Source organism: Anser anser (assembly GCF_964211835.1).
Source record: "Anser anser genome assembly, chromosome: 2".
NCBI lineage: Eukaryota > Metazoa > Chordata > Aves > Anseriformes > Anatidae > Anser > Anser anser.
In genome coordinates, this window is record NC_139721.1 from 14490691 (window position 1) to 14513590 (window position 22900).

Here is a 22900-nt window from a genome sequence, read left to right on the forward strand (position 1 = left end):
GACAGCAAAGCTCGCAGGCTTCCTCTTCTGTTTGAAACTGGTCCCCAGAGGCTTAATTTGCAGACAGTAATGGGATTCCATCTTCCTGCGCTTGACAGAAGGTGCCTCTGCGAGCAGCCTTGGTTCACCTTTCAAGAAGCTGACCTCTTTTTCTTGAACAGCATCCCAGTTTTGGTATGTGGGCTGTGACAAATGTTTCAGGGAAGGATTACAGGGTTAATTAACACATTAATATTTAATCCCGCTTCCTTGCTTTCACATCCCAGGCCAGAATTTCTGCCCCCGGACCCAAATCTACACCAGCCATAAGTATCACTTTCGACTAGGACCCCGAAATTTCCTCTGCGTGAAACCCCGGCCTCCTTCCTTCAGCCGTCCTCCCTACAGTCAAATTGTTTTGGAAGGGAGTTGTCTTCTCTTGGCGCCAGCCACGAGATCAGACCTCCTTTCCCGTCGGTAACGCGTCCTCCTCTGCTAGGTTCTCCTTTGCTGAGGAGGCACGACGTCTTCACACCTGTTATCTTCACATTTCTTCTTCTCAGCTCCACAGAAGCGGAGGGAGATGAGGAGAAGACACGACAGGAGCCCCAGGGGCATGGAAGAGGATGGGGACGGGCACGCTCTTTGTCAGGACAGGGTTTGTGGCCTTCGGCTGGCTTGACCCAACTCTGCTCCGGCACAGCAGCAGGAGGGTGGGAGGTGGGATCGCAGCGGAGGAAGGCCCACCCGTTATGGCTTTAACACTGGTACCAGCAGTAGGGCAAGCGTGTTGGCACAGGTTTTTCCATGGGATGGTTCCTTGGCATCTACGGCTTGTGCAACCAGCTTGAAGCCCGCCCCATCCCATTCCACTGCCCTCAATTACTGAGCTAGGAAGGCCTGACACCCGCACACCGAAACATCTCTGGTGTTGTTGCCCCTCGCAGAGCCGTGTGTGCACAGGCATTGCTGCCACACGTCCTGCTGCTCTCCTGCCACCTCCTGCAGCCCGGCCGTGCCATCGGGTTCGCCACCCAACCAGCAGCGTGGCTCCCTCCAGCAAACCAGGCTGCTGGTTACGGAGCTAAACGCTGAGGAGTGGGTGAGATCAAGCAGAAACACACAGCTGGAGGGATGTTCGGGTGCTCCAGCAGCTCCCTGTAGCAGCACTTGACCACCAGCAGCTGCTCCCTGGCCAGCCCCATGAGGTTTGGGGTGCTCCTTCTGGAGCACTTATTGTAGAATCACAGAATCAGTAGGGTTGGAAAAGCCCTCCAAGACCATCTGGTCCAACCATCCCCCTACCACCAATGTCACCCACTAAACCATGTCCCCAAGCACCACGTCCAGCCTTTCCTTGAACACCCCCAGGGACGGTGACTCCACCACCGCCCTAGGCAACCCGTCCCAGTACCTGACTGCTCTTTCTGAGAAGAAATGTCTCCTCATTTCCAACCTGAACCTCCCCTGGCACAACTTGAGGCCATTCCCTCTAGTCCTATCACTGGTTACCTGCGAGAAGAGGCCGACCCCCAGCTCCCCACACCTTCCTTTCAGGTGGTTGCAGAGAGCAATGAGGTCTCCCCTGAGCCTCCTTTATTTTTATTATTTATTTTTATTTTTATTTTTTATTTTTCCCCCATTTTTGAGGTTTAATTTCTTGCTCTTACAAACTCAAAGCATAGCGGCACATAAAAGCACGGGGCCCCGGGCAACCACATCTAGTCGGTGGCGTCCACCCTTGCCTGCGTTGGGACAGGATGATCTTCAAGGTCCCTTCCAACCTGAGTTTTTCTACGGTAAGTTTTACAGTTAGAAAGCCCTTTGTCCCGGGGGCTTATCCTACCAGCCATGAGACCCGGCTCGGCGGGTGGCAGGGGGCACAGCCGCCCAGACCATCTCAGAAACAGCAGCCAGGCGTTGGGACGGGTGGTTCCAGCGTGGGGGGGGGGGCGTTGGCGGAGTCACCGCCCCCGGGGTGAAGGCGCTCGGGGACACGACCCAGCGGTGACAGCAGCGGACACCCCACGGGTCGCCCCCCTACGGGGACACCCCCGGGAGCTCGGCGCGCCCCGGCGCCGCCGCAGCGCCCCCCCCCCCCCGCCCGGCGGCTTTATGAATGGGCGCAGCGGAAGCCCCGCCCCCCGGACGTGACGCCCAGCCAATGGGGGCGCGGGGCTGCGTGGCTGGGTGAGGTCAGCGCGGCGGGGCCGGGGCCGGGGCCGGGCCGGGGGCGGCGGCGGCGGCAGCGGGAGGGGGGGGGGGGAGGCGGCGGCGGCGGAGCCGGGCGGGGGGGGGGGGGTGCGCGGAGGGACGAGGAGGAGGAGAAAGAGCAGGAGGAGCAGGGGGAGGAGCAGGGGGCTGCCGCCGGTCCCCGCCGCCGTTCCGCGGAGGGCAGCTCGGGGCGATGCAGGGCTTCGTCAGGCTGTGAGCGCCCCGCCGCCGGCAGCGGGAGCAGCAGCAGCAGCAGGAGGAGGAGGAGGAGGAAGGGGAGGGAGCGTGGCGGAGCGCAGCGCCGCGAAGGCGGGAGCGGGGCTGCCCCGGTGCCCGCCCCGCGCGGGGGGCCGGCCCCTGAGTGCATGCGGGGCGCCCCGCCGGGCCGCCGCCGGCCCGCTGCCGCCCGCCGCTGAGAGCCCGGCGGCGAGGAGGTCCGGGCGGGCGGTCGCCCACATGCGCGGCCCCAGCCCGCGGCTTGGGGAACGGCGCCGAGCGGAGGAGGCGGGCGAGGGGAGCTGGAAGCGGCCGGCAGCGGCGGCGGCGGCGGCGAGGAGGAGAAGATGGCGGAGCGGCGGAGGAGCTGAGAGCGGCGCCCGGAGAAGTGGGGCCGCCCCCGCAGCCTTCCTCCGCAGCCCCCCGGACCCCCCGGCGGCCACATGCAGGCCAAAAAACGCTACTTGACGCTGCTCTCCGCCGCCACCTGTCTCGCCCTGCTGCTCTACCTCGGAGGCGTGCAGCTGCGGGCAGCCCGCGCCCCGCCGCCCGGCGGCCGGCATGGGGCTCCCCCGCGGCCCGGCAGCGAGCGGCCCTGGCCCCGCTTCCCCGACGCCCTCCGGCCCTTCGCGGACCCGGAGGGGGCCGGAGGGGGCGACGCCGGGGGGGGCGGCGGCGGCGGCGGCGGCCGGGTCTCGCCCCGGCAGCGGCGGGACGGCAGCGCCGGGCTGTACCGCGGGCGGCGGTGCCGCATGGAGTCCTGCTTCGACTTCGCCCTTTGCCAGAAAAACGGCTTCAAGGTCTACGTGTACCCGCAGCAGAAGGGGGAGAAGATCGCCGAGAGCTACCAGAACGTGCTGGCGGCCATCGAGGGCTCCCGCTTCTACACCTCCGACCCCAGCCAGGCGTGTCTCTTCGTCCTCAGCCTGGACACGCTGGACCGGGACCAGCTCTCCCCGCAGTACGTGCACAACCTCCGCTCCAAAGTGCAGAGCCTCCACTTGTGGAACAATGGTAGAAATCACTTGATTTTTAATTTATATTCCGGCACCTGGCCCGACTACACCGAGGACGTGGGCTTCGACATCGGCCAGGCCATGCTGGCCAAAGCCAGCATCAGTACTGAAAACTTCAGACCCAATTTTGATGTTTCTATTCCGCTCTTTTCTAAGGATCATCCTAGGACAGGAGGGGAGAAGGGATTTTTGAGGTTTAACACCATCCCTCCTCTCAGGAAGTACATGTTGGTATTCAAGGGGAAAAGGTACCTGACAGGGATAGGGTCAGACACCAGGAATGCCTTATATCACGTCCATAACGGGGAGGATGTTGTCCTCTTGACCACCTGCAAGCATGGCAAAGACTGGCAAAAGCACAAGGATTCGCGTTGCGATAGAGACAACACCGAATACGAGAAGTAAGTGAGCGCTGCCCCCGCCTCGCGCGCGCGGCTCCGGGGCCACGGCGCCCGAGGGCGAGCTCTCGAGCGCCGGTGGCTGCCCTCGGGACAGAGGAGAGTCTCCGTGTACCCCTCTGGCTGGCCCTGGGCGATGCCTCGGGTTGGGGAGCGGGGAGGGAGGTGGTGGAAGGGGCCACGGGGGACGCGGCTGCGGCTCGTGTCGCCTGGGGACCGGCGGAGCGCTGGTGCCCTCGGCTCGGCGGGTGAGGATGCTGCTGGAGGATGCTCGGGCACCTGGTGCTACCCTACCTCCCCGTCCTGCCTCTCCGGGTAAATGCCCTGCCCGAGACAAAGTTTGGGGAGGGCTGGAGTTGGCGAGAGCGGCGGTTGGGATGGTGTCCGAAAGCGCTGCCTGCCGTCCGGGTGGTTTCCCCGGGTGGTTTACCCGAGGCAGCAACTTGCCTCGCGGGTCGGTTTCCCCTTGGCTCGAGCTGATACAACATCAGAGGAGCGAGGAGGAGAAAGAGAAGCTCTCCGTGTGAATGCCCCGTGCTCGAGTTCCTGATTTTTGTGTGTGAGGGAACGCGTCCGTGGTGTGAGCGCAGCTCGCGTTTTCCCTTAACGCTCCCGCTCTCGGCTTTCCCCGATACTTGTTTTTATTTGCTGGCGCCGTCAGGTTGCTGTGGCGTTACCTTTCCAGTACGCTTTTCAGGTTCGTACAAAGAGCTGCCGGGAAAATCGCTTCCTGGGAATTGCCTCCAGAACCGCGGTGCTGATTAAGCTGTTGGCAGCCCGTTTAAATGCTGACCACCGCTACATTTCCTGCGGAGTGGATGTACGCGAAGTTTTTAGCATGGGAATGTGTTCCGCGTTGCGGGAGCCAGGCGCTGAATTAAAACAGGGCAGCCTCGCACCGCGGAGCTGCCGAGGGCTAGAGGAAGGGGTTTGCAATGCATAGCGAGCGTGGGTGGGAAAATACTCCTGGGGAGGAGCGGTGGAGAACCTACAGTGCCATTAACGCTGATCAAAATTTGCAGTTGGCTGCCTGCTTCTCCACCGAAAGTAGCCACGGGGCTGTGAGAGGGATCGGCCGGGTCAGCACCAAAACACGAGGAGGGCTGTGTGTTCTTGGGTGAACTCTGTTCGCCTTCCCGTTCTTGTAAATTCCCCCTAAGGGGGGAGAAGACAGCGGTGCAAATACTTCGTACACTTTTAATGCCATTCACTTTTGGGAAACTGACGATGGAGTGATGAAATGGTGCAGAGAAAATCCAGCAGAGGTACCAGATGATGAGAAATCCAGCGGAGCTGCTAAGCTGGACTCACGCTCTTGGTGACCCAGGAGCTCTTTTGGCCGCCCTGTAGGGCACGGTTATAGGGACGCGGGCTGTGGCAGAGAAGAAGGCAGACCTGGCAGCTGTGCCTCTCAGGTCATGCTGTTGTCTGGCAGAGCTTGGAGTAATTTGAGCTAGTTTACAGATATGAAGAGTCTTGATCGTTTGTTCTGTTCTGCAGAGTGCGTGTTGTCAAGTTGTCATAAAGCAAACACCAGCCGGTTGTTTGACGTGACTACAGCCTTATTTTTTCTTCCTTTTTTCCCAGTTACAGCATTTGGCCTAATAAAAGATAACAGCTCTCCCCATTATTTCCTGGCCTCCCTAAAATGTCTTTGCAGCTTGTTTCGTAGGGAAGAGCGTACACAACCCTCGTTCGCACAAAAACCGTTCTGGCTCCGAGATGCGGCTGTGTCCGGGGTGGTGTCTGGTGACTTCAGCATTCCCTCACGGCGCTACCTTTTAAGACAGGAAGTGGAAATAACGATGATTCCAAGCAAATAAGATTACACGAAGAATTGAGGCAGGCTGAATTTGTGGCCAGGCTACCGAGGTGAGCAGGCAAACAGCTAGGTGCGGGTGCCGAAGCTCCCTAACCTCGCATCCGATCCCAGAGAGCACCTGGCAGAGCGTGCTGCTGCCCCTCCACGCCCGTGGTTCGGAGCTGATTTACAGCAAAGTATGCCATCTGCTGATTCTCCAGGACCGCTTCCTCCCGTGTCCTGCCTTTTCTCTTTCTCCCGTTCGGATGCTGACCGCGCCTGGTGCTCAGCTGGCTCTACAAAACCTGACAAGGTCACGTCCTGAGGGTAGGGTAACTAGTCAGCTGGTGGAGGTGCTTGTGTGTGAATGTGTAACCTGCGTGTGAACGCTGGAAGAGACTCCTCTACTCGCTCAGCCCAGAGCAGCATCTCATCACCAGCAAGGCTGTGGCACTTGGAAGTGTCTCTAAATAAAGCTGGGCCTGTGCTGACTCGAACACCACTTAGCGGGGCCTTGAAAACCGCAAGCAGAGCTGCTTCTGCAGGGCTTTTTCAGCTCGGGTTTAACGATGTGTTCTCGAGGTTTTAATCACAAAAAGGATGAAATGTGTTCTCCAAGGTACGTGTAGTTGCATATCCGTGCAGAGTTAGTTGTGTATGGCGGTCTTCTCCCTTGCTGCAGCGGCTACCCTACCTCGCAGGACAGACGGGGAGTAGTGCCCTCGTGCCCCGTCCCCGGAGAGCCGTGTGAATGACTGGCGAGAGGCAGAGGGCTCGCCGAGCCAGGTAAACGAGGCGATCAGATGTTAAAACGCGGTAACCTCGTGCCGACAGGGTGGGGTTGTGTGCTGTTACCTCCGTACCAGCGCCTGCCGTCAGTTACTCGTGCTGGAGCTTCGTCTGCGGCGCAGCACGCGGTGGGTGTCGAGTCCGAGCGAGGTCTGCAGGACGCCTTCCTTCCCCGCCAGGAAAGGTGACCTCCTTACCTGCGGGAAGCGCAGGAGTGCCTTACCGCATCGGGAGGAAGGTGGGAAGGGCATGTGCGTATTAAGCTCCGTCCCCAAATTGCATGGAGAGATCCGTCTGTGTGTTACAGCTAATTAATTTGCATCCCGGTTACGCATCTCGGCAGATAAAGCTGATGCAGACAGAAATGAATTGCATTATCGCCATCCGACTGCTAGCAAGCAGGATTTAAGGGAAAACAAAGAAAATACCTGGTTTCTCTACAGTGTCTTTGGCTCGTCGAAGTTGGCCTTCGTCATCAGTGCTGGGCTTGCTGAGCTCCTGTTCAGTGGGATCTTCGCGCCGAGCTTTCCACCCACCTCACGAAGGGTTAAGCAGGCCAACTGCTGCTGAAGTTTGAAGACAGCCTCTTAAATATTTAATGACAGTCTAAATATATACATATGTACAAAGTGTTTTAAACAAAGGCAGAATTCACGTACAGGCCTAACTGGTTCCAAATAATTACTTTTTGGAAGGTAATAGAAATGACTACGGGTACCGAAAGAAATTGAGGAACGCAGCGTTTTAATAAAGCCAGATGCAGAGAAGAGATTCACACCGAAACGGGGATCTTTCTAGGAAAGCCAGCAGTGTTGTCTGTGGTGTTTCCCTTGATGGGTGGACAGCCCTGCCCTCAGAAGATGGAGTGAGCAGCAGTGATGGTATCCAAAAATGCGAGGTCTCATCAGAAGCCCATTCGAGTGTTGCCTGCTCTTACCTGTGCAGGGTAGCTGAGGTTGGTGTTGGTAATGAAACGGTGTGTGGTGGGGGGAGGACACGGATAATGAGCAGAGTCAAAGAAAGGAGGAAAGAAAAGGGGGAAGTGAGCAAAAAAATGCGGTTTTGGGCAGATGAGCATTTTTTTTTTTCTTGTGGCGGAGGGCAGCTAGTGTACGGCACCTCGGCAGGACACGGGGTAGCTGCTGGGGGTTCGCTGGGGGAAGACTCCCAGTTGAACACGTTGTGGGTGCTTTCGGTAATCCCTGGTGCTCCGTGGGCTTACCTGGTGTGCACTCTGCTGGCGGAACACGTGTCAGCCACTGCTGTACCTCCTACCGTGAAAAGAGTGTCCCGGGCAAAGGGTACAGGGATGCGCGCTGAGCACGGGCTGGGAAGAAAAGCAACTTTCGGTTTTGTTTCCTCCCCACCAGGAATAAAATATATATAAAAAAAGAAGTGGTAGACACTAGGGATGAGTTTGCCGCTCACAAGACTGGCACGAAAACACGAAGTGAGGCTTAGGCATGCCTGCCGAGCATGTGATGATAATCTGGACGTTGCACGCGCGTGTACGTGCATGTTCTGAACAAAGGTGAAATTCTTGGGTTTTCAGCATCTCGAGCTTCAGTGTGCTGCATGAAAGCATAAAGATAAATGCCCCCTTTAATCACTTCAAGCGTTATTTTCAGAATTATTTAAAAGGGTTTTTTTGAGTTAGCAGCTATTTAGGACAGGGCTGAGAAGTCATCCACGGTTGTGGTAGCTGATGTCCAGGACAGATCTGTTCCCGAATCCGGTGAGCTGCACTGAGACGGGAACCGGCCCACGGATCCTAAATATCACCAGGCCGCTGCTGGAGCTTGGATGCAGCTCAAGAACTACTGAGCGAGCTTGGGCATTTTCCCAGAGTATCTTGGCTCCTGCAGAGACCAGTCCCAATCAGACTGCTTTTTTATTTCAATATCAATTTTCAAGAAACTGGAAATCTGCCCGTTTTCACAAGGCGTTTATTCCAAAGCGCGGGAAGCTGGTAAATATCGATGTGCTCCCCAGCACCTGAAATGTGCTGTACTGCCTTCCTACCCCTGCTCTCCGTACCTGTCTCAGCATCCTTGTATGCAGATGGGGAAAGGCTCTGGCTTCCCACGGAGGACAGAGCTGCCTGCTGGCCCCGAAAGGCGCCAAAGGGACGCGGGTGCTGGCTGTCCACACGCGGAGTGGCTGCAGCCACCCTGCCCGCGGCCAGCCTCCCTCCTAACCTCAGCTCGTTTTCTTGTGAGGCGAGGTGTTGTTATAATCCCTTGCTCCAGGCTTTTCGGCGTCTCTTCTGCCCAGCATCTAATCCGAGGCTCTGCGGTGACAATGAATTGCAGTAGATGGCTGGCTGGTCCAGCCCCTTTTTTCCTATAGGCAGAAACGTAGGTGGAAAACTGCTTTTACTTTTTGAAGAAAAACGTTCTGGGATAATTCATTGATAAATAATTACCGTGCTTGGCAGTAGGACAGAACTCGAACCCAAAAGTGGTTGTAGCCATCGTTTTCACGTGTAGCGGAATTAAACCCCAAACAGGCGAGCTGGAAGCACTCTGAGCCCCGAGCAAAGCCGAGCCAAAAGCCGTGTTTGCAGCCTGCTGTCCAGCCACGACTGAGACCAGCCATGCCCTTGCCTTCCTGCCCGGTGGGGCACATCTGCAGGCCTGGATTGGTTCGAGCAAGGGCTTAGCGATGTGTCCTCAGGGTTTTAATCAGAAAAAAGGACAAACGCGCTCTCCAAGATGTGTATAATTGCATACCCACGTAGCGTTGGGAAAGTCGTTTGAGTTTGACTGCCGGAAATAATCCTTTTCTCCCGTATTCAGCCTGGGAACAGCCCGCTGGAAAGGCAGAAGGCAGGCGTCTGTGAGCGGGAAGTGAATGAAGCTGGTGGGCACGGAGCGCTTATTTGCTCAACAGATGTGAGTCAAGAGAATGCGCGGTAATCTGGTGATTTCTGGAGTGTTACCTGCGACTGCTTTCCCGTCCTCGCTGCAAGGTTTCTTTCAGCAAATCCACAGCGTTTCGTGGTCTTCGGTAAACAAACCGTTTTGCTAACCAGAGCAAAGTAGTCGGCGGATACACAGACAGCTGGCTCCGAAGGAAGTTAAGCGATGTGCTGCGTGCCGCTGGGGTGGCTGATTTCCCAAGGACTTGGCCGTAGCTGGAGGATGATGCAAGCTGCATCCTCCTGTCCCTGCTTGCACGGAGAGGCGTTCAGCGCTCAGGAATGCGTAACTTTAGGTTACGGTTAAGGTCCTGCAGCTTTCCAGGTTGCTCGGGAGTTTGGGACATAGGGGTGTCCTGGCCAGAGCGCTCCCTTAAGGAGTGAATCCAAAATGAGAACAAAAGAGGGGAGGTTTGCTTCACTTGAGAAAAGGGAAGTAATGCTTCAAGAAATAAAGGCCCTCGCTCAGCAGAATTTTGTGCCTAGCTGCGTTGCGGAGAAAGGAGCAGAGCGAGCGTGTTCAGTTAGATGACTTTCCAAATGGGATGTGACTTTCTGAAATAGTATCGTGTATCGGAGTAAGGAAACATAACTTTCAGCCAGCCACGGGGTTAGGACTCCTCAATAACGAGAGGAAGGAGATGCCGTTTTCTGTAAACACATTGCATTTTCCCCACTCAGCTCTCCCACCCCCCTCGTGCTGAGGTGTAACCTCAATCTTTCAGGTGCTGCGGTGCTGCCTCCTTGGAGAGGGTGCCGATCTGGAGGTAAGCAGGTGCTGACCTGGAAGGTGGCACCGTGGGGCGTTTATGCTGGCCGAGCCAGGCTCCTGGTTGACGATGCAGTAGGAGAGGCTTCCCGCTGCTCCCGCAGTCCTGTTGGTGGCTGCTATGGGACCTCCTTCTCCTCCCATGGGCAGCTGCCGTCCATGGCCAGCCTTGCCCCTGGCCAAGACGTTGCGTTTCCCTCTGCCTTCAAAATGGGGAAGAACGCTTTGCTTCCCATAAGCATTTTTGGAGTTCGCTTTAGAGGGTTTTAGAGAAAGTGCTGTGTAAAACTGAAGTACGGTTCATTAATATTTACCGTGTCCCCTTCTCAGACAGCATCTGAATTGTGACTTGCCAATAAAAAGTGACGGTCGTTCGAGGGAGATGTTGTCTGTGCCGCTGAGTGGCAGTCCCCACAAGAACTTACTTAGGGTTTTTTGGTTTTCATAGGTGGGGATGCATGGCCATTTGTAATATATGAACCTTTTGGCTCTCCTCACTCAGACCCCCCAGACATCTCTGCTCGTCCTGGTGCCTGTACCAAAGGCTCCCGTGGTGAAGCTGCTCTTACCACTATGGACTTTGTTCCCCGTGATGGTTTCTGGTTCAGAAATACACGAAAACGAAATAATTCCCGGGTTCCTAAGTGAATTTCCTGTTTGTTCACTTTTTTCCCTCTAATATACTCTTTGTGTTTGTGAATGAAACAGAATTAGGGCTAATTTAGTTGATTGGCTGCAAAACAAAAGTATTCAGTGCGAAGAATGGGAAATGAGAAGGCCTTTCTGCAGTGTTACTTCTTTGCATAATTGTAATAGATTATAATTATACAGTTGGGCGTCGAGCAGTGGGTTTGCTGTAAACACGGTCATGTGAAATGTCTGCCTGCTCCCTTCTGTCGGTTTGAGGCCCGGTGCGGCCCCGCCGACGGCTGCTCCAGCATCTCCGGCCGCGTTTTCTCCTCCGGCAGGATGGCGTGATAGCGGCAGCGTCGCCGTCTTCGCTCCCCTTCCCGGCTCCTCCCCCAAAATTACCGCCGGTCGATGCGGCTATGTCAGGCTGTTGACACAAATCGATGAGATCAATCACTCCTCAGCTCCTGACCGGAGCCAAGAGCTGCACCGAGCTGTCCCGGCAGCGCTTGCTGAAGGGAAAACGCGTGCTGCGATGGTTCAGGGGTAGATGAGGGGACCCTGTCCTGCTAAGGATCAGTTCTCCGAGGCTGCAAAAAGAGCATGGTGTATATGTATGTGGTGTAAACGGTTCCTGTGATGGCAGCGTGCTGTATGACCCGAAGGCCGTCAGCCCCAGGAGAGCATCGCGTGCTGAGCCGCGGAGAGGGCCGAGGCGGCGGCAGCAGGCCGGGAGGAGGAACGTGGACAGCAGGGTGACCGTGAACCCGGGGTGAGGGGAAGCTGAGGAAATCTGCTTCTGCAAAATGCACCTTCTTCTGCAGTTGCAGCTGGACGTGTGCGCTGGGAGCGGGCTGACAAGGTTCCCCTGGCCGTAGCGGCAGGGCTGGTGCGTCCCTTGAGCGTGCTGGTTTAAGGCAGTGGAGCTCAGTTTCATTCACGTGCCCATAGGGCAAGCGTAGTTACAGACCCTGCTTTCCTCCCCTTCCCCTAGAAGATCTTGACTTCTTCTCATCCTTTTTTTTTTTTTTGCCCTGCAAATGATGGCAAACTGTTATCAGAATACCAGAATTACTGGTGCAGTGGGGTAGTTTAGCCTGACTGCTAAAAAGCCCATCAAAACTGCACTTGCTGCAGTCCGCGAGGAGGAAATCAGAGGCTGCTTCTGGAAGTCAGAACCTTCGTCCGAAGGGGAGGACAAATCTTTGTGCTGCTGTCTGGTTTTGTGTCTGAGAAGGCTTGTTTGGGTGTGCCTGCTCATGGGCTCAATCAGCTGCTGTGGGAAGATAAACACATAAATGTTTCATCTCCTCGATTTGCCACCAACCATTGTGCTGGGTGCTAGCAGATTTTTTTTAATTAAATATAATTTATCTAATCCTAGTGAGAAACATAATTACAGGATTTATTTTGTATACTGCGATTTTAGAATTACTTAATAAAGAAGAGTAACATTTCCCCCTCAAGGGCTGTTTAAAAACGAACGAACAAACAAAATCAAAAAACAAACTGCACTTTGCTAAAAGTAATAAATCTCAGGCAGGAAGCAAAAAGGAAAAAAAAAGGCATCTAATATGTTGGAGCTGCAATAAAGCTGAAAATTAATAATCGGTAAGTTGGTGCTGCAAGAGAGCGAAGGCATTTCCTCAAATCCATAATGCATATAGCTTATTGAATGGCAGCAAAGTTTTGCATAAGCAGGAGAAAACCCTGATCAGAAAATGGAAAACCGTGTGATCTGCAGCCTGAAGATCCAGCGCCACAGAGGACATGGAGCCGTGTGTGGGGCTGAAATGTAAGAAGGTGCTGTGCAAGACCAGGGTCTGAAATTGCATGCTGAACTTCAGTTTCTGCTCGGGGGGGTTTAAGCGTTGCAGGAAGGCACTGCTGTAGTCTCAGGGAGAGGTTCAGTGTACTGTGAAACCCTCACACGAAAAGGTTCGTATGGCTGTTTAAAATAATTCAAAACAAATAACAGCCCTCCACCCTCCCGTCCTCTCTCACGCTTCCTTTTCCCCCCTAAAACCGAAAGGTAAGGCTACTGCTTGAGTTGTAATGGAATAATATATCAAGTGAGTGATCACATCGGGCATGGACACTTACCAAATCACAGCGAGATAACTGTGAATAACTCTCTAGTTTCAACAATTTGCATGGCCATTAACAATTGATGGGTTTCCCTTAGAACCGCATTATCTGTGGCAGCAGGATCTATTCCCGCCTACCGCTCCTGCATGCTAAGTGCCAGAGAATTGCTCCAAAGAAGGGGTAATAAAAATCTGATGGCAGCAAGGTGAGTGGAACAGGTAGGGATTTAAAGGTGACATTTTCTTGAAGGTGGGGACGTAGTTCAGGCAGTTGTTCGTTTCGCTCTCTCCCTTCCCCAGCTGGTTTTTCAAACACAGCTCTGCAAATCTTCGTGCAGGCTTCTGTGAGCTTTCCCTTGACTGCTTGGCATGTTCTCGGGCTGCGTGGCTGGCTTTGGCACGTGGATCAGTTTAAGACACGTTTCCAAAAACATTTTGGTTTAGGTTTGGATTGGCCACGTGTCTCAAGCAGCTTTTATGCATATTTGTCAAAAAGATGAAGTCGGGGTAAATTTAGCAGCGCTGGGTTGATCGATGGCTCTTTTATGGGAGTGCTTTTGAGGAGGTGTCAAAAACGTGTTTTCCGTGTGAGAATCGTGCCACCCTTTCAGTGAGCACACTGCGAGCCCCGCGCTCCGTGCTTTCATCTCCGGCTTGCAGTGTGTCAGCTCTTGCCAGATCCCTCTGTCAAGTTGACTTCTGCAGCCCCAAATCTCAGCTCTTCTCTCTTTTTCCTTCTCTTGGGCACGCTCTCCCTGCTCCCCCCTTGCTTTTCACGGCTGTTGATTCAAGAGCCAGGAATGAAGTGGTGGAGGGAAAGTGTGAGCTGTCACAGCGTGTGAGCTGCTGGGGCTCGTGGAAGAGGTCAGGGATGCACCGGAGCCCGCGGTGCGGGCACAAATAATAAAGTCTCAGATGTGATTCTTAAAAAATGCCTTCTGCAGGTGTGCCACATTGCAGTGCTGCACAGGAGGTGCTCGTTTGCTTGGAGCAGAGAAAATCACAGCTCTCCCAGGGGCTTCGTTAAACTCCCCGTGTGCCTCTTGGTGCAGAGCTCCCAGTGCCTGCTCCCAACCTAGTGATGGGCAGCAGGTTCCTGCTCCTGCTCTGAAGCATTTGTTCTCAAAGCGTTGAAAAATGATTGCGTCTTGTACCTAACAGCCTTCGCAGGACTCTTCGTCACCACCTCCAGCCTTCTGGTAGCCACTTTGGTTCCTGCTGCTGCAAGCCAAAATAATAATAACGATAACAATAACAAATGCAGAAATTAGGACCTGTGTCCTTTGGCTTTGGGCTTAGAAATATCTGCAAACTTTAATGAAAACAAGTTTTCAGCTTTTGTTCTGTTAGCCATTCCTGGTGGCCTGTAATAATCCTTTCTAGCAAAAAAAAAAAAAAAAATCATATTCTTTCATTTTTAATGAAAAATGTTTCTGCCACGGGTCATGCTCAAATAATTAGCAGGGAGATCTGTGTTGCATGTGTCTAGAACTGGAGAGCCGGGGATTTAGAGGTAGTGGTGTGGTCCCAGATTGCTCTGGCAGTTTGGTTACTGGTTATAACAATGCCTCGTTTACTTCACCTTTATTCTCAGGATGACCGTCTTTCACAATAATCAATGCACTGATTGCTATAATTGCGTTTTGTGGTACTGTGGTCTTACAATTAACTGGCTGGGCTAATAAAGTGTGGAGTGTAATGAAGATTTGTAAACAAAGTTCATTAGGAAGAAGCTTAGGTTGAGAATAGGCACTGGTAGAGGGTGAGAGGGGAGCCCCGTCCTCTGTATCAATAATTACAGCATGGGGAAACCTGGAAATGAACAGGTCAGCGTGGAAACCATTCCTCTGTTACGTATCTGGCATTTGCTGCTGCAACATGCCTTTAAAATCCCTCTATTTAAAAAAATACGTATATGTTTCTAGAAGAAGATTCCTCTGGAATGAGATCCTATTACAGACTGGAATTGTGTTTGCAGGATGTTAACATTAAAGCTGTATTGGGCACGATGCTGAAAACTGGACCGACAGCACAGGGCTGGCAGTGGCCTTAAGAAAGAAGAGCCTATTGTCCCCCCACGATTGGATCTTAATGCAATTAAAGTGAAAAAGGAAACCGCCATTGAAAATAGGAAATGGATTTCCTAGCGGTGCCTCCGCGGGGGTGGATCGCTGACATCTGGCTGTTGCTGAGAAGTTGGATGTCTTTTATTTTCCTTGAGGAGCTGTGTCCAATTCTTGCTTTTGTGTTTGTGCGTGCTCTGCGTGCCTCCCTCCCGTTGTCTTCCTCGTGTTTCGGATGCACGTTCCCGGTCCCAGGCATGGGGTTTGGTCCTGCACACTTCTGGGAGACTGTTGAGTCTAGCGAGCGAAGAGCTGAGGAATCCCTCCCACTTTGGAGTGTCAGCGCCGCCACTTTGGCTGGTAGCTTTGTTTTAAGGTTGCCAGAAATCCCTTTACACCTCCTTGCCTTCTCCTCTGCCATCGTTTGAGCTCACAGCCTCATTTTTAAGCTACTTGGCTGTTTTGTTGTTGTGTTTTTTTTGTTAAGCATGGGTTTTCTTGGTTGAGTCTATGTGTCATTTTAGCAGCAGTAACATTAAATTCCTCACCCTCCTTTTTTTTAAGCTTTTGGTTGTCTGTAGTTACTTATTTTTTTTTTCAGAAAAATTCACATCTGAAGAGCCTCGCTCAAAGAGCACTGGCTCAAGGCCCTGTGTGTTAGGCTGGGGGCTGGCTCTTCTTGCCGTGGGAGCTCGGGGGCAAGAGGGTCTTTCAGCAGCACCAGTTCATGCATCTGCTTCCTACCTGCTGGTTTCAAACAGTATTAATTTTTATGCGTTTATTGTGTTTAATTAAAAGCAGTGCTGCTTACGGCAGTGCTCGTGGAGATTCATCCCTCCCCCCTCCCCCCCCCAACGAAACGAATAGGCATCTGGTATTTGTTTTGTATAACACAATCCTCATAAAATGAAGAGTAATAAAACATAATTATCTGTAAAGGCTGGTTTTATAAGCCTAAGAATGAGCTTGTTTCTGCCTCATTTTGCTCTGTTTGTAAGATAAAGGGTCTCTTTGTATGGCTTTAGCCCCTCTCCAGGTTAGGAGAGCATCAGTAACAATAGGGTTTTAAAATCCTCGGGGAAGGGTGCAAGTCAGTGGGAGCAGTGCACAGGAGAAGGTGCTGGCCTATCTTCAGGGCTGGGGAAGATGCTTTTTGTGTTCCTTTTGGAAAATTTCCCTTCCAGACAATGGGTTTTACTTGAAAGCTTTGGTAAAGTAGGGGGAGAAATCTGTAGACCGTGACGACGAGGAATAAAGGTCAAAGTTTCTGTGTGCCCTTTTGCTTCGCTTTGCCTTGCTGTAACCCTGCAAAAACACTTTCCACCACCAAACACCGGCCGGGCTGGGGGATTTTGTGAACCGCCCCTGCATCGTGTCTGCTCCCAAGGGACTGGGTCTCTTGAGCATCCTCCTTGCTGGTTCTCAGCTGCGTGTCCCCTGGAGAGGAGGTGACATCTGCCTGCGATGGCATCCGCCACCAAGCCTGGGTCCAGCACCCAGGGCGAGGAGCAGCAGATGGGGCAATGCTCCTGCAGCGAGTGGTTCTGCTGCTGGTGGTGTAATGTGCTCCAGGGGTGTCGCCGGGTCTGGTGCGCAATGGCAACCCACTCCTGGGTGGGATTTTTCCTGGGAAAAAGTGGAACTGAATCATTTAAGCCAATTAGATATTAAAGTGGGATGTGATAATGGCTTATGATTGTTCTAAAGGTAAAATATGGAGGGGAAAAAAAAATCCTTTTAGAAAACTCAGTCTGAGCCTGTTTATTTTTCTTTAAAATAGTAACGACCAAAATGTCATGTGTTTGTGATGAAAGCTAAAAGCTGCGGGGCTGCAAGGCGCCTTCGACTCAGGTGTGCTTTGCAATACGTTGTCTTAGGCCCTATTCTCATTTGCACAATTAGAGCAATAGAAGAGGAAGTAGAGCCTCTCAGCTTTTCTGTGAATTGTAGCCTCCTCAAAAGCAGCTACGACTTCGGTATCGCTTTCTCTCTGCGAGGCGAGCCTTGTGATTTTGCATCTTGATTAGCAGCTGCTTTTGTTCTTCCGCGACGCTCGGGAACAACAGGGTTGGGAGCATGCACCGAATTGCTGGGCGATACCCTCGCCGACAGAGGTGGCACGGCTTGGCTCGGAGCAGCTTGGCGCCTGCCAGATGGAGGCCGATGTGGAAACTTGTCTCTTTGCAGCACAGCCTCGTGTCACGCGTGAGCTAAATGTGCCGTGGGTGTCAGAGGCTGCAGAATCCAGTTCCATTTACAAGTCAAGTGGTCCGGGATGTTTGACCCCCTCCCATACTATGTTATGTCCCACTTAGTTTCCATCACAGGTCTGGAATGCATCTTCCTTTATTTTCTTTCTGGGGTATTGCTTCTCTCACTTGCAGATGTCTCCCTGGAAAGTGTGCTGGTCCTTAATTAATTAATATCTACAAAATGCTCTGAGACCAGTGTTGCTTTGCATTCACAACAACAGAATTATATTTAAAAGTTGAGGTAGCTTCTGATTTAACCTCCTCGTGTCTCCAGAGTAAATGGGTTTTACTTTACCAGTGTATGGGGGAACCCCCCCAAGCTGTTATCTTCAGTCGTGCCATCAGTGTGACACGGCCTCTCTTATTTATTCTCTTCCTCATTGCCTATAAAGTGGTAACGCTGGGTGCATTTTCTTTAAACGTGACATAAAGTGAAATCCTGTTATTTGCACACATTCTGTGGCACTCGTCTTCGAAGTATCCAGGCAACCTTTATGTAGATGACACTTTAACTCAAACTCTTCCATTGTTACGAACGTGGACCTGTGAAGACAAGCAGGGTGGAAAAGGGAGGGAAGAAAGAGCTGGCTTGAACTCACGTTGGGCACCTTGAGTCACCTGGGGGACTCTTTGCAGAAAGTGCAATGCGTTGAAGAGCTCTGCTCCCGGGTACTTAAACCCTCCACTTCAAAGTATTGCACGCTTTTGCCTTGGGAGTGGGCAGGTGGAGCTGGCAGCTGAGCTCCTGTGGTGGAGCCACCAGGAGAGGGGATCTCATCGCTTCTCCAGCCTGTCACAGGGAACAGAATCACAGAATTGTAGGGGTTGGAAGGGACCTCCAGAGATCACCGGGTCCAACCCCCCTGCCAAAGCAGGTTCCCTAGAGCAGGCTGCCCAGGTAGGCGTCCAGACGGGCCTTGAACATCTCCAGAGAAGGAGACCCCACAGCCTCCCTGGGCAGCCTGTCCCCGTGCTCCGTCACCCTCACCGTGAAGAAGTTCTTTCGCACGTTGGTGCGGAGCTTCCCGTGCTCCATTTTGTGGCCACTGCCCCTTGTCCTGTCCCCACAAACCACTGAAAAGACGTTGGCCAAATCCCTCTGTCTCCCACACTTAAGATATTTGTAAACATTGATGAGATCCCCTCTCAGTCTTCTCTTCTCCAGGCTGAACAGACCCAGGTCTCTCAGCCTTTCCTCACAGGGAAGATGCTCCAGGCCCCGTATCATCTTTGTGGCCCTCCGCTGGACTCTTTCCAGGAGATCCCTGTCTTTTTTGTACTGGGAACTTCCTTGCCAGGTTCTCGATTTCAGGCCCAGGAGGATGAGGGCTCCAACAAGCCTGCAGCTGCAGCCGTTTTGAATTCAGCTGTGCTGCCCAGAAATTGAGAGCCCGGGGCTGAACGGGAAGCCCGAAAGACTTGAAGAGGAAGCCACCGGTGCTCTGTTAGTTTGCTCTAACCCCCCCGGGGGAGAGGTAACCCCATCTGGGGGGGTTAGGTGTGTGACCTCTGGTTGGGAATTGGTTTCTGAAGCCCTAGTCAAGGGAAGTGTGATTTGTGAGCTCACACCGGATCCTAATCCATTTGGGGCTCCAGTGACCGGCAGGGTGCACGTGGGTATTAGCGAGCATGTTGGTGTAGGCCGGAGGACGACCGCGGAGGAGCGGGCCCTCGGAGGAGGCTGTGGCGGAGGACAGGGGCAGCGCCTTGGTGTCCCCAGGGGAGGCCAGGTAAGGCTGGCAGGGCTCTGCCATCCAGGGCTAGGCGAGTTGAATCCTGGTCTCCATCAGAGGAAGGAAAGTTTTAGGAAAAATCCTTCGTGTTGATGAGCCAGGATCAATTGCCTTACATACCTTATGATAGATTAATTGTGGTCCTTAGCTTCACTCGTAGCTTTTTGCTTTAAATCTTTGGACTAAGCCTATGGCAAGGGTGAGAGAAGCTTTTTTTTTTTTTTTTTTTGCCACTGCTTTCAGATGGAGAAGCTTCTGCTTATTTCTGGAGCCTTCCTTTAATGGCACAACTCAACTCATGTCCAGACATTCCCTGCTGCCTTGAAGCTGCCCACCTCAATCATGTAATCAGCGTGGACTGTGGCTGATATTTGTGTAACGTAGAGTATCAGGTCCTGCGTTTTCTCTAATTACCCCGTTGCTTTCTTAGAAAAAAGCAACCAACAAAACAAAACCCCAATAAAACCAGTATCCCCCAAGCCCTCAGCGTGCAGCACAGCACATCCCTGCTTGGCCCTCTCACCCTGGCCTGGCGCTTTTCAGTCCCTACGTGCTGTCATCCCCACCCAGCTCTGAAAGGACGGGGCGTTTGGAAGGCTGTGGCTGTGGTTTGGGGACGTAAGAGGTTGGGTATCAGGGATTTACATTTGCTGGGAGGTCGTTCCCTTGTGCACCCGTTGCACTCACTGCGTCAGCCCAGATCTTTTTGACCACGATGCGTGTCAGTCTGGAGAACTGATTTATGTGTTTGTTTTTTTTTTTTTTTTCCTAAATGGGGAAACCTGATGGTTTTATTTATTTACTTTCTAGGTTTTTTTTTGTTGCAGCATCCTCGAGCACACAGCCGGGCTGGGCTGGGCAGGAGGCTGGAGAGCCCTGAAGCCAGCGCTGCCATCAGTGCTGTGTTTTGGGAGCTCGCAGCCCGAGCCAGCTCCCCAGGGTTGCCCAGGGAGCCTGTGCAGCACAGGAATCGAAACTCACGGTTCTGACTGTAGTTGTTGCCCTTTCCATCCTTATTCACCATTCTGGTTTTTATCAATAGCTGAGCCTAAATGTTTAGCAATAGCAGGATGGTGACGGTAGCTGTCTTATCAACTACTGAAAGGGAGGGGACGGGGATGGCTTAGGCAAATATTTAAAGTGTGGGGAGGTGGAAACCAATCTTTTCCAGTTATCTGTGTGTGAATGCTTTGGGCTGTAAACAAAAGCTTCCTGTCATAAGGCAAGACAATTGCATTTGTAGCCAAAGGTGTGTGTTGTTGTTGTTTTTTTTTTTTTCTTCTGCTGTGCTTAACTGTGATTCCTCATGAGACTTGTGGGGGTAGCGGGGAGGAATTGCATGCACTAAAATGAAAATCGTGCTGTAATTTGATACAGTGCATGGCATTGCTGGTAATGTACACATAAATAGAGACTCCAGCACTCGGCTCTTCAGTGGAAGACAGGTCTTCTATATTTATCAGTTTCTGCTATTTTTGCAGCATACCCTGTTACACTGTTGTTTAAAAAAAAATCCATATCGGTTCCAAAGTGTTATTGTTTCCTCATTCTGGGATCAATTGTACCAGACCTTTCTCATCGACTCTGACCTCATTGCATTTAAATAGCTGGGAATTACAAGTATTTCTTGTCTGTGGGAGCAGAGGAACAGTTCCATCTGAGTTTCTGCTAATCATCTCCTGTTCTATAGGATCGCTTTCCTCTGCTCGGAGGAGGTTTTCTGCTCCTCCTGAAGCCAATGGTAGCAGCTGCTGTTATGGATTCCCAGTAGGATCGGGGCTGGAGTCCGTGGTGGCCTGTTAACAGGGGCAGCTCTTTGTGCAGGCACCCGTGCAGCTCCATTGATTCTCATGAAGCTGCCAGGGTCAATTAGCAGAGAAAAGAAGTCCACGGGGTCTGATATGAAAGAAAAGAGAATGTATTTTCAGAAATGCAATATTTAAAAAAAATGCCTATCTGGTAAAAAGGGGAAAATAATTTTTACTATCTTATAGAGATAGCACCAAAGTAAAGAAAAAAAGAAAGAAGTCTGTAGTGCAGTGTGGTGTAGGAAGCAGAGCCCTGGGTTTTGTTTTCTCCAGCTCTTTTGGTTGAGTAATTTTGCTGTTTCTTTGCAGAATGGGGATAGTGGATTTTTACAAGTGCTTTGTGAGCCTCAGATAAAAGGTATCCCATGGAGCTATTTGTCTTGCTTGACGTGGGGTTTTGGTACTCCTTTAGAGGTGTGTGATGCTCCCTTTCACAGGGTCGGGGCACAGCAGTGGTGGCGGAGGGCAGGGAGGGCACAGCCGGGTTTGGCTCCGGGGCCCAGGCTGTCCCTGCCTGCCAGGAACGTGCCATGGGGTATTTCCGAGGTCTTTCTTCAAGAGACGTGTCATCTTTCTGTGGCCACAACCAGAGCCGTTCGCAAGTGGCACTTGTGGTTAGTTACGATGAAAGACTAGAATTTTTCTGGGCAGACTGGTCGGCAAGTGCTGGGAGGTAATCGACAGTGAGGTGGTGAGAAAGGAAGGCAGTGCCTGATGGTCCGAGGCCGGGTTGGGTGGGCTTTGGGCAACCTGATCTAGTGGGAGGTGTCCTAGCAGGAGGTAGGACTAGGTGATACTTAAGGTCCCTTCCAACCCGAACCATTCTATGAGTCTTATTATGGATGGACTGGATGCATAGATAATCTAGACTTCATTTCTCTGCTACAAACAACAAAAGCAGCTTGGACACCTCACCCCATGATTAATGACAGAGTTGCCCATGATGAGGACGCTGCTGGTTATTATCCCCGTGCAGTAATATTTCTTTATTTGACCTCATGCCCGTGGGTTGGTCATGAAAGCTGAAATGAACACGGACTGCTCTGGTCTCGACTATTTGCTTAATGAGAGCGCAGTAAGAATCAAGTGGGTAGTATTTTGGGTGCTTGGTGTGGAGAATAAAACGACATGGTAAACTGAGCCCTGGTAGTTCATCTGGGACAGTGCAGTGGATTGTTATTCCATTATAGTGGGAGAAGCTGCCAAGCAAATAGTACTGTACAATTAAATGGGGCTGTTAACGGCATGACTGAGCCAATTCATTAATGACAATGGCGTATTCTTGTATCCGCTTTCCCTTACAACTCCTGGGTGAGGATACTCAGGGGAAAAAAGACAAATGGGAGGAAGGGGGGGGGGGAATGCCGGAGCGCTCCCGGCGTGATGCCCTCGCATAGGTGCTTTTTCTGTGTGTCGGCTTGGCGAGAAGTGGAGGAAAGGAGCAGGTCACTTCTGTCACGTGGAGGCATCTGTGCGGAGGGACCGCGTCGAGGCAGCGGGTGTCCTCTGGCAGTGGGTGCTCTCGGTTGCTGCTCTCTCACAGGCAGATAGCGGTGAACTGCGGGGGCCTGAGAGATACAGCAACGGGTGGACAAAAGTGCTGCCCGTCAGCGGAAAGCCAAAGCGAAGAGCTGGAAGCTGCAGGCACCGCACTAGTCCCTTTGGTATAGACAAAGCTGTTGTCCGACCCATTTCTTTTTATGCTTGTCAGTTTCTTTGCTAGGAGTTAAAGTTAGTTCCTGGATCTTTTAATATTTGGAGCTATGGGAAGAAGACCCCGAAATAATCTGCTATAACATAAGAGTGGTTTAGAAAAAATTAAATCAACGCACACTTCACTGTGAACACTAAGCCCCTGCAGTAATGAGAACATTGAGAGATCAGCGATGCTCTTGGTCAGCAGCCTCCCCGACCACGTAACACGAAGGTCTGTGCTGCTTGCTGTGCAAAAGCATCGCTGGTCCAGCAGTGGCAGGGTTTGTGGGGTGGCCTCTGCCCTGCTGGGCGGGCACCAGCTCTGCTGGGCATCCTGAGGAGCAGCATGAGCTTCCAGGAGCCAGCGATGGTCACCACGGTCCCGAGATAGGCATAAATAAAATGCAGCGCTGCAGAGCTGGCTGAACTTTGGCTTGCTGGGTTTTCTTCCTTTGAAGGGCTTTAGGAGAGTTAGGGCTACTCGGTGTCATGTATTGGCCCAGATTATGTGCTAACGATGGTTTTCCCTG

General features: G+C 52.5%; 1 protein-coding gene and 1 long non-coding RNA gene across 2 annotated transcripts in view; both read left to right on the forward strand.

The window, feature by feature from the left end:
• Nucleotides 1–2600: 2600 nt before the first annotated feature.
• Nucleotides 2601–22900, forward strand: part of EXT1 (exostosin glycosyltransferase 1) — a 172417-nt gene continuing 152117 nt past the window's right edge. Inside the window, exon 1 of the mRNA XM_083823819.1 lies at nucleotides 2601–3826. Within this exon, the coding sequence (XP_083679945.1) occupies nucleotides 2853–3826 (974 nt within the window). The 5' untranslated portion in view covers nucleotides 2601–2852. The remainder of the gene's footprint in view (nucleotides 3827–22900) is intronic.
• LOC310894110 overlaps nucleotides 3834–22900 on the forward strand; it is a 92603-nt gene continuing 73536 nt past the window's right edge. The window contains exon 1 of the long non-coding RNA XR_014579566.1: nucleotides 3834–21033. This is a non-coding gene — a long non-coding RNA (uncharacterized lncRNA). The remainder of the gene's footprint in view (nucleotides 21034–22900) is intronic.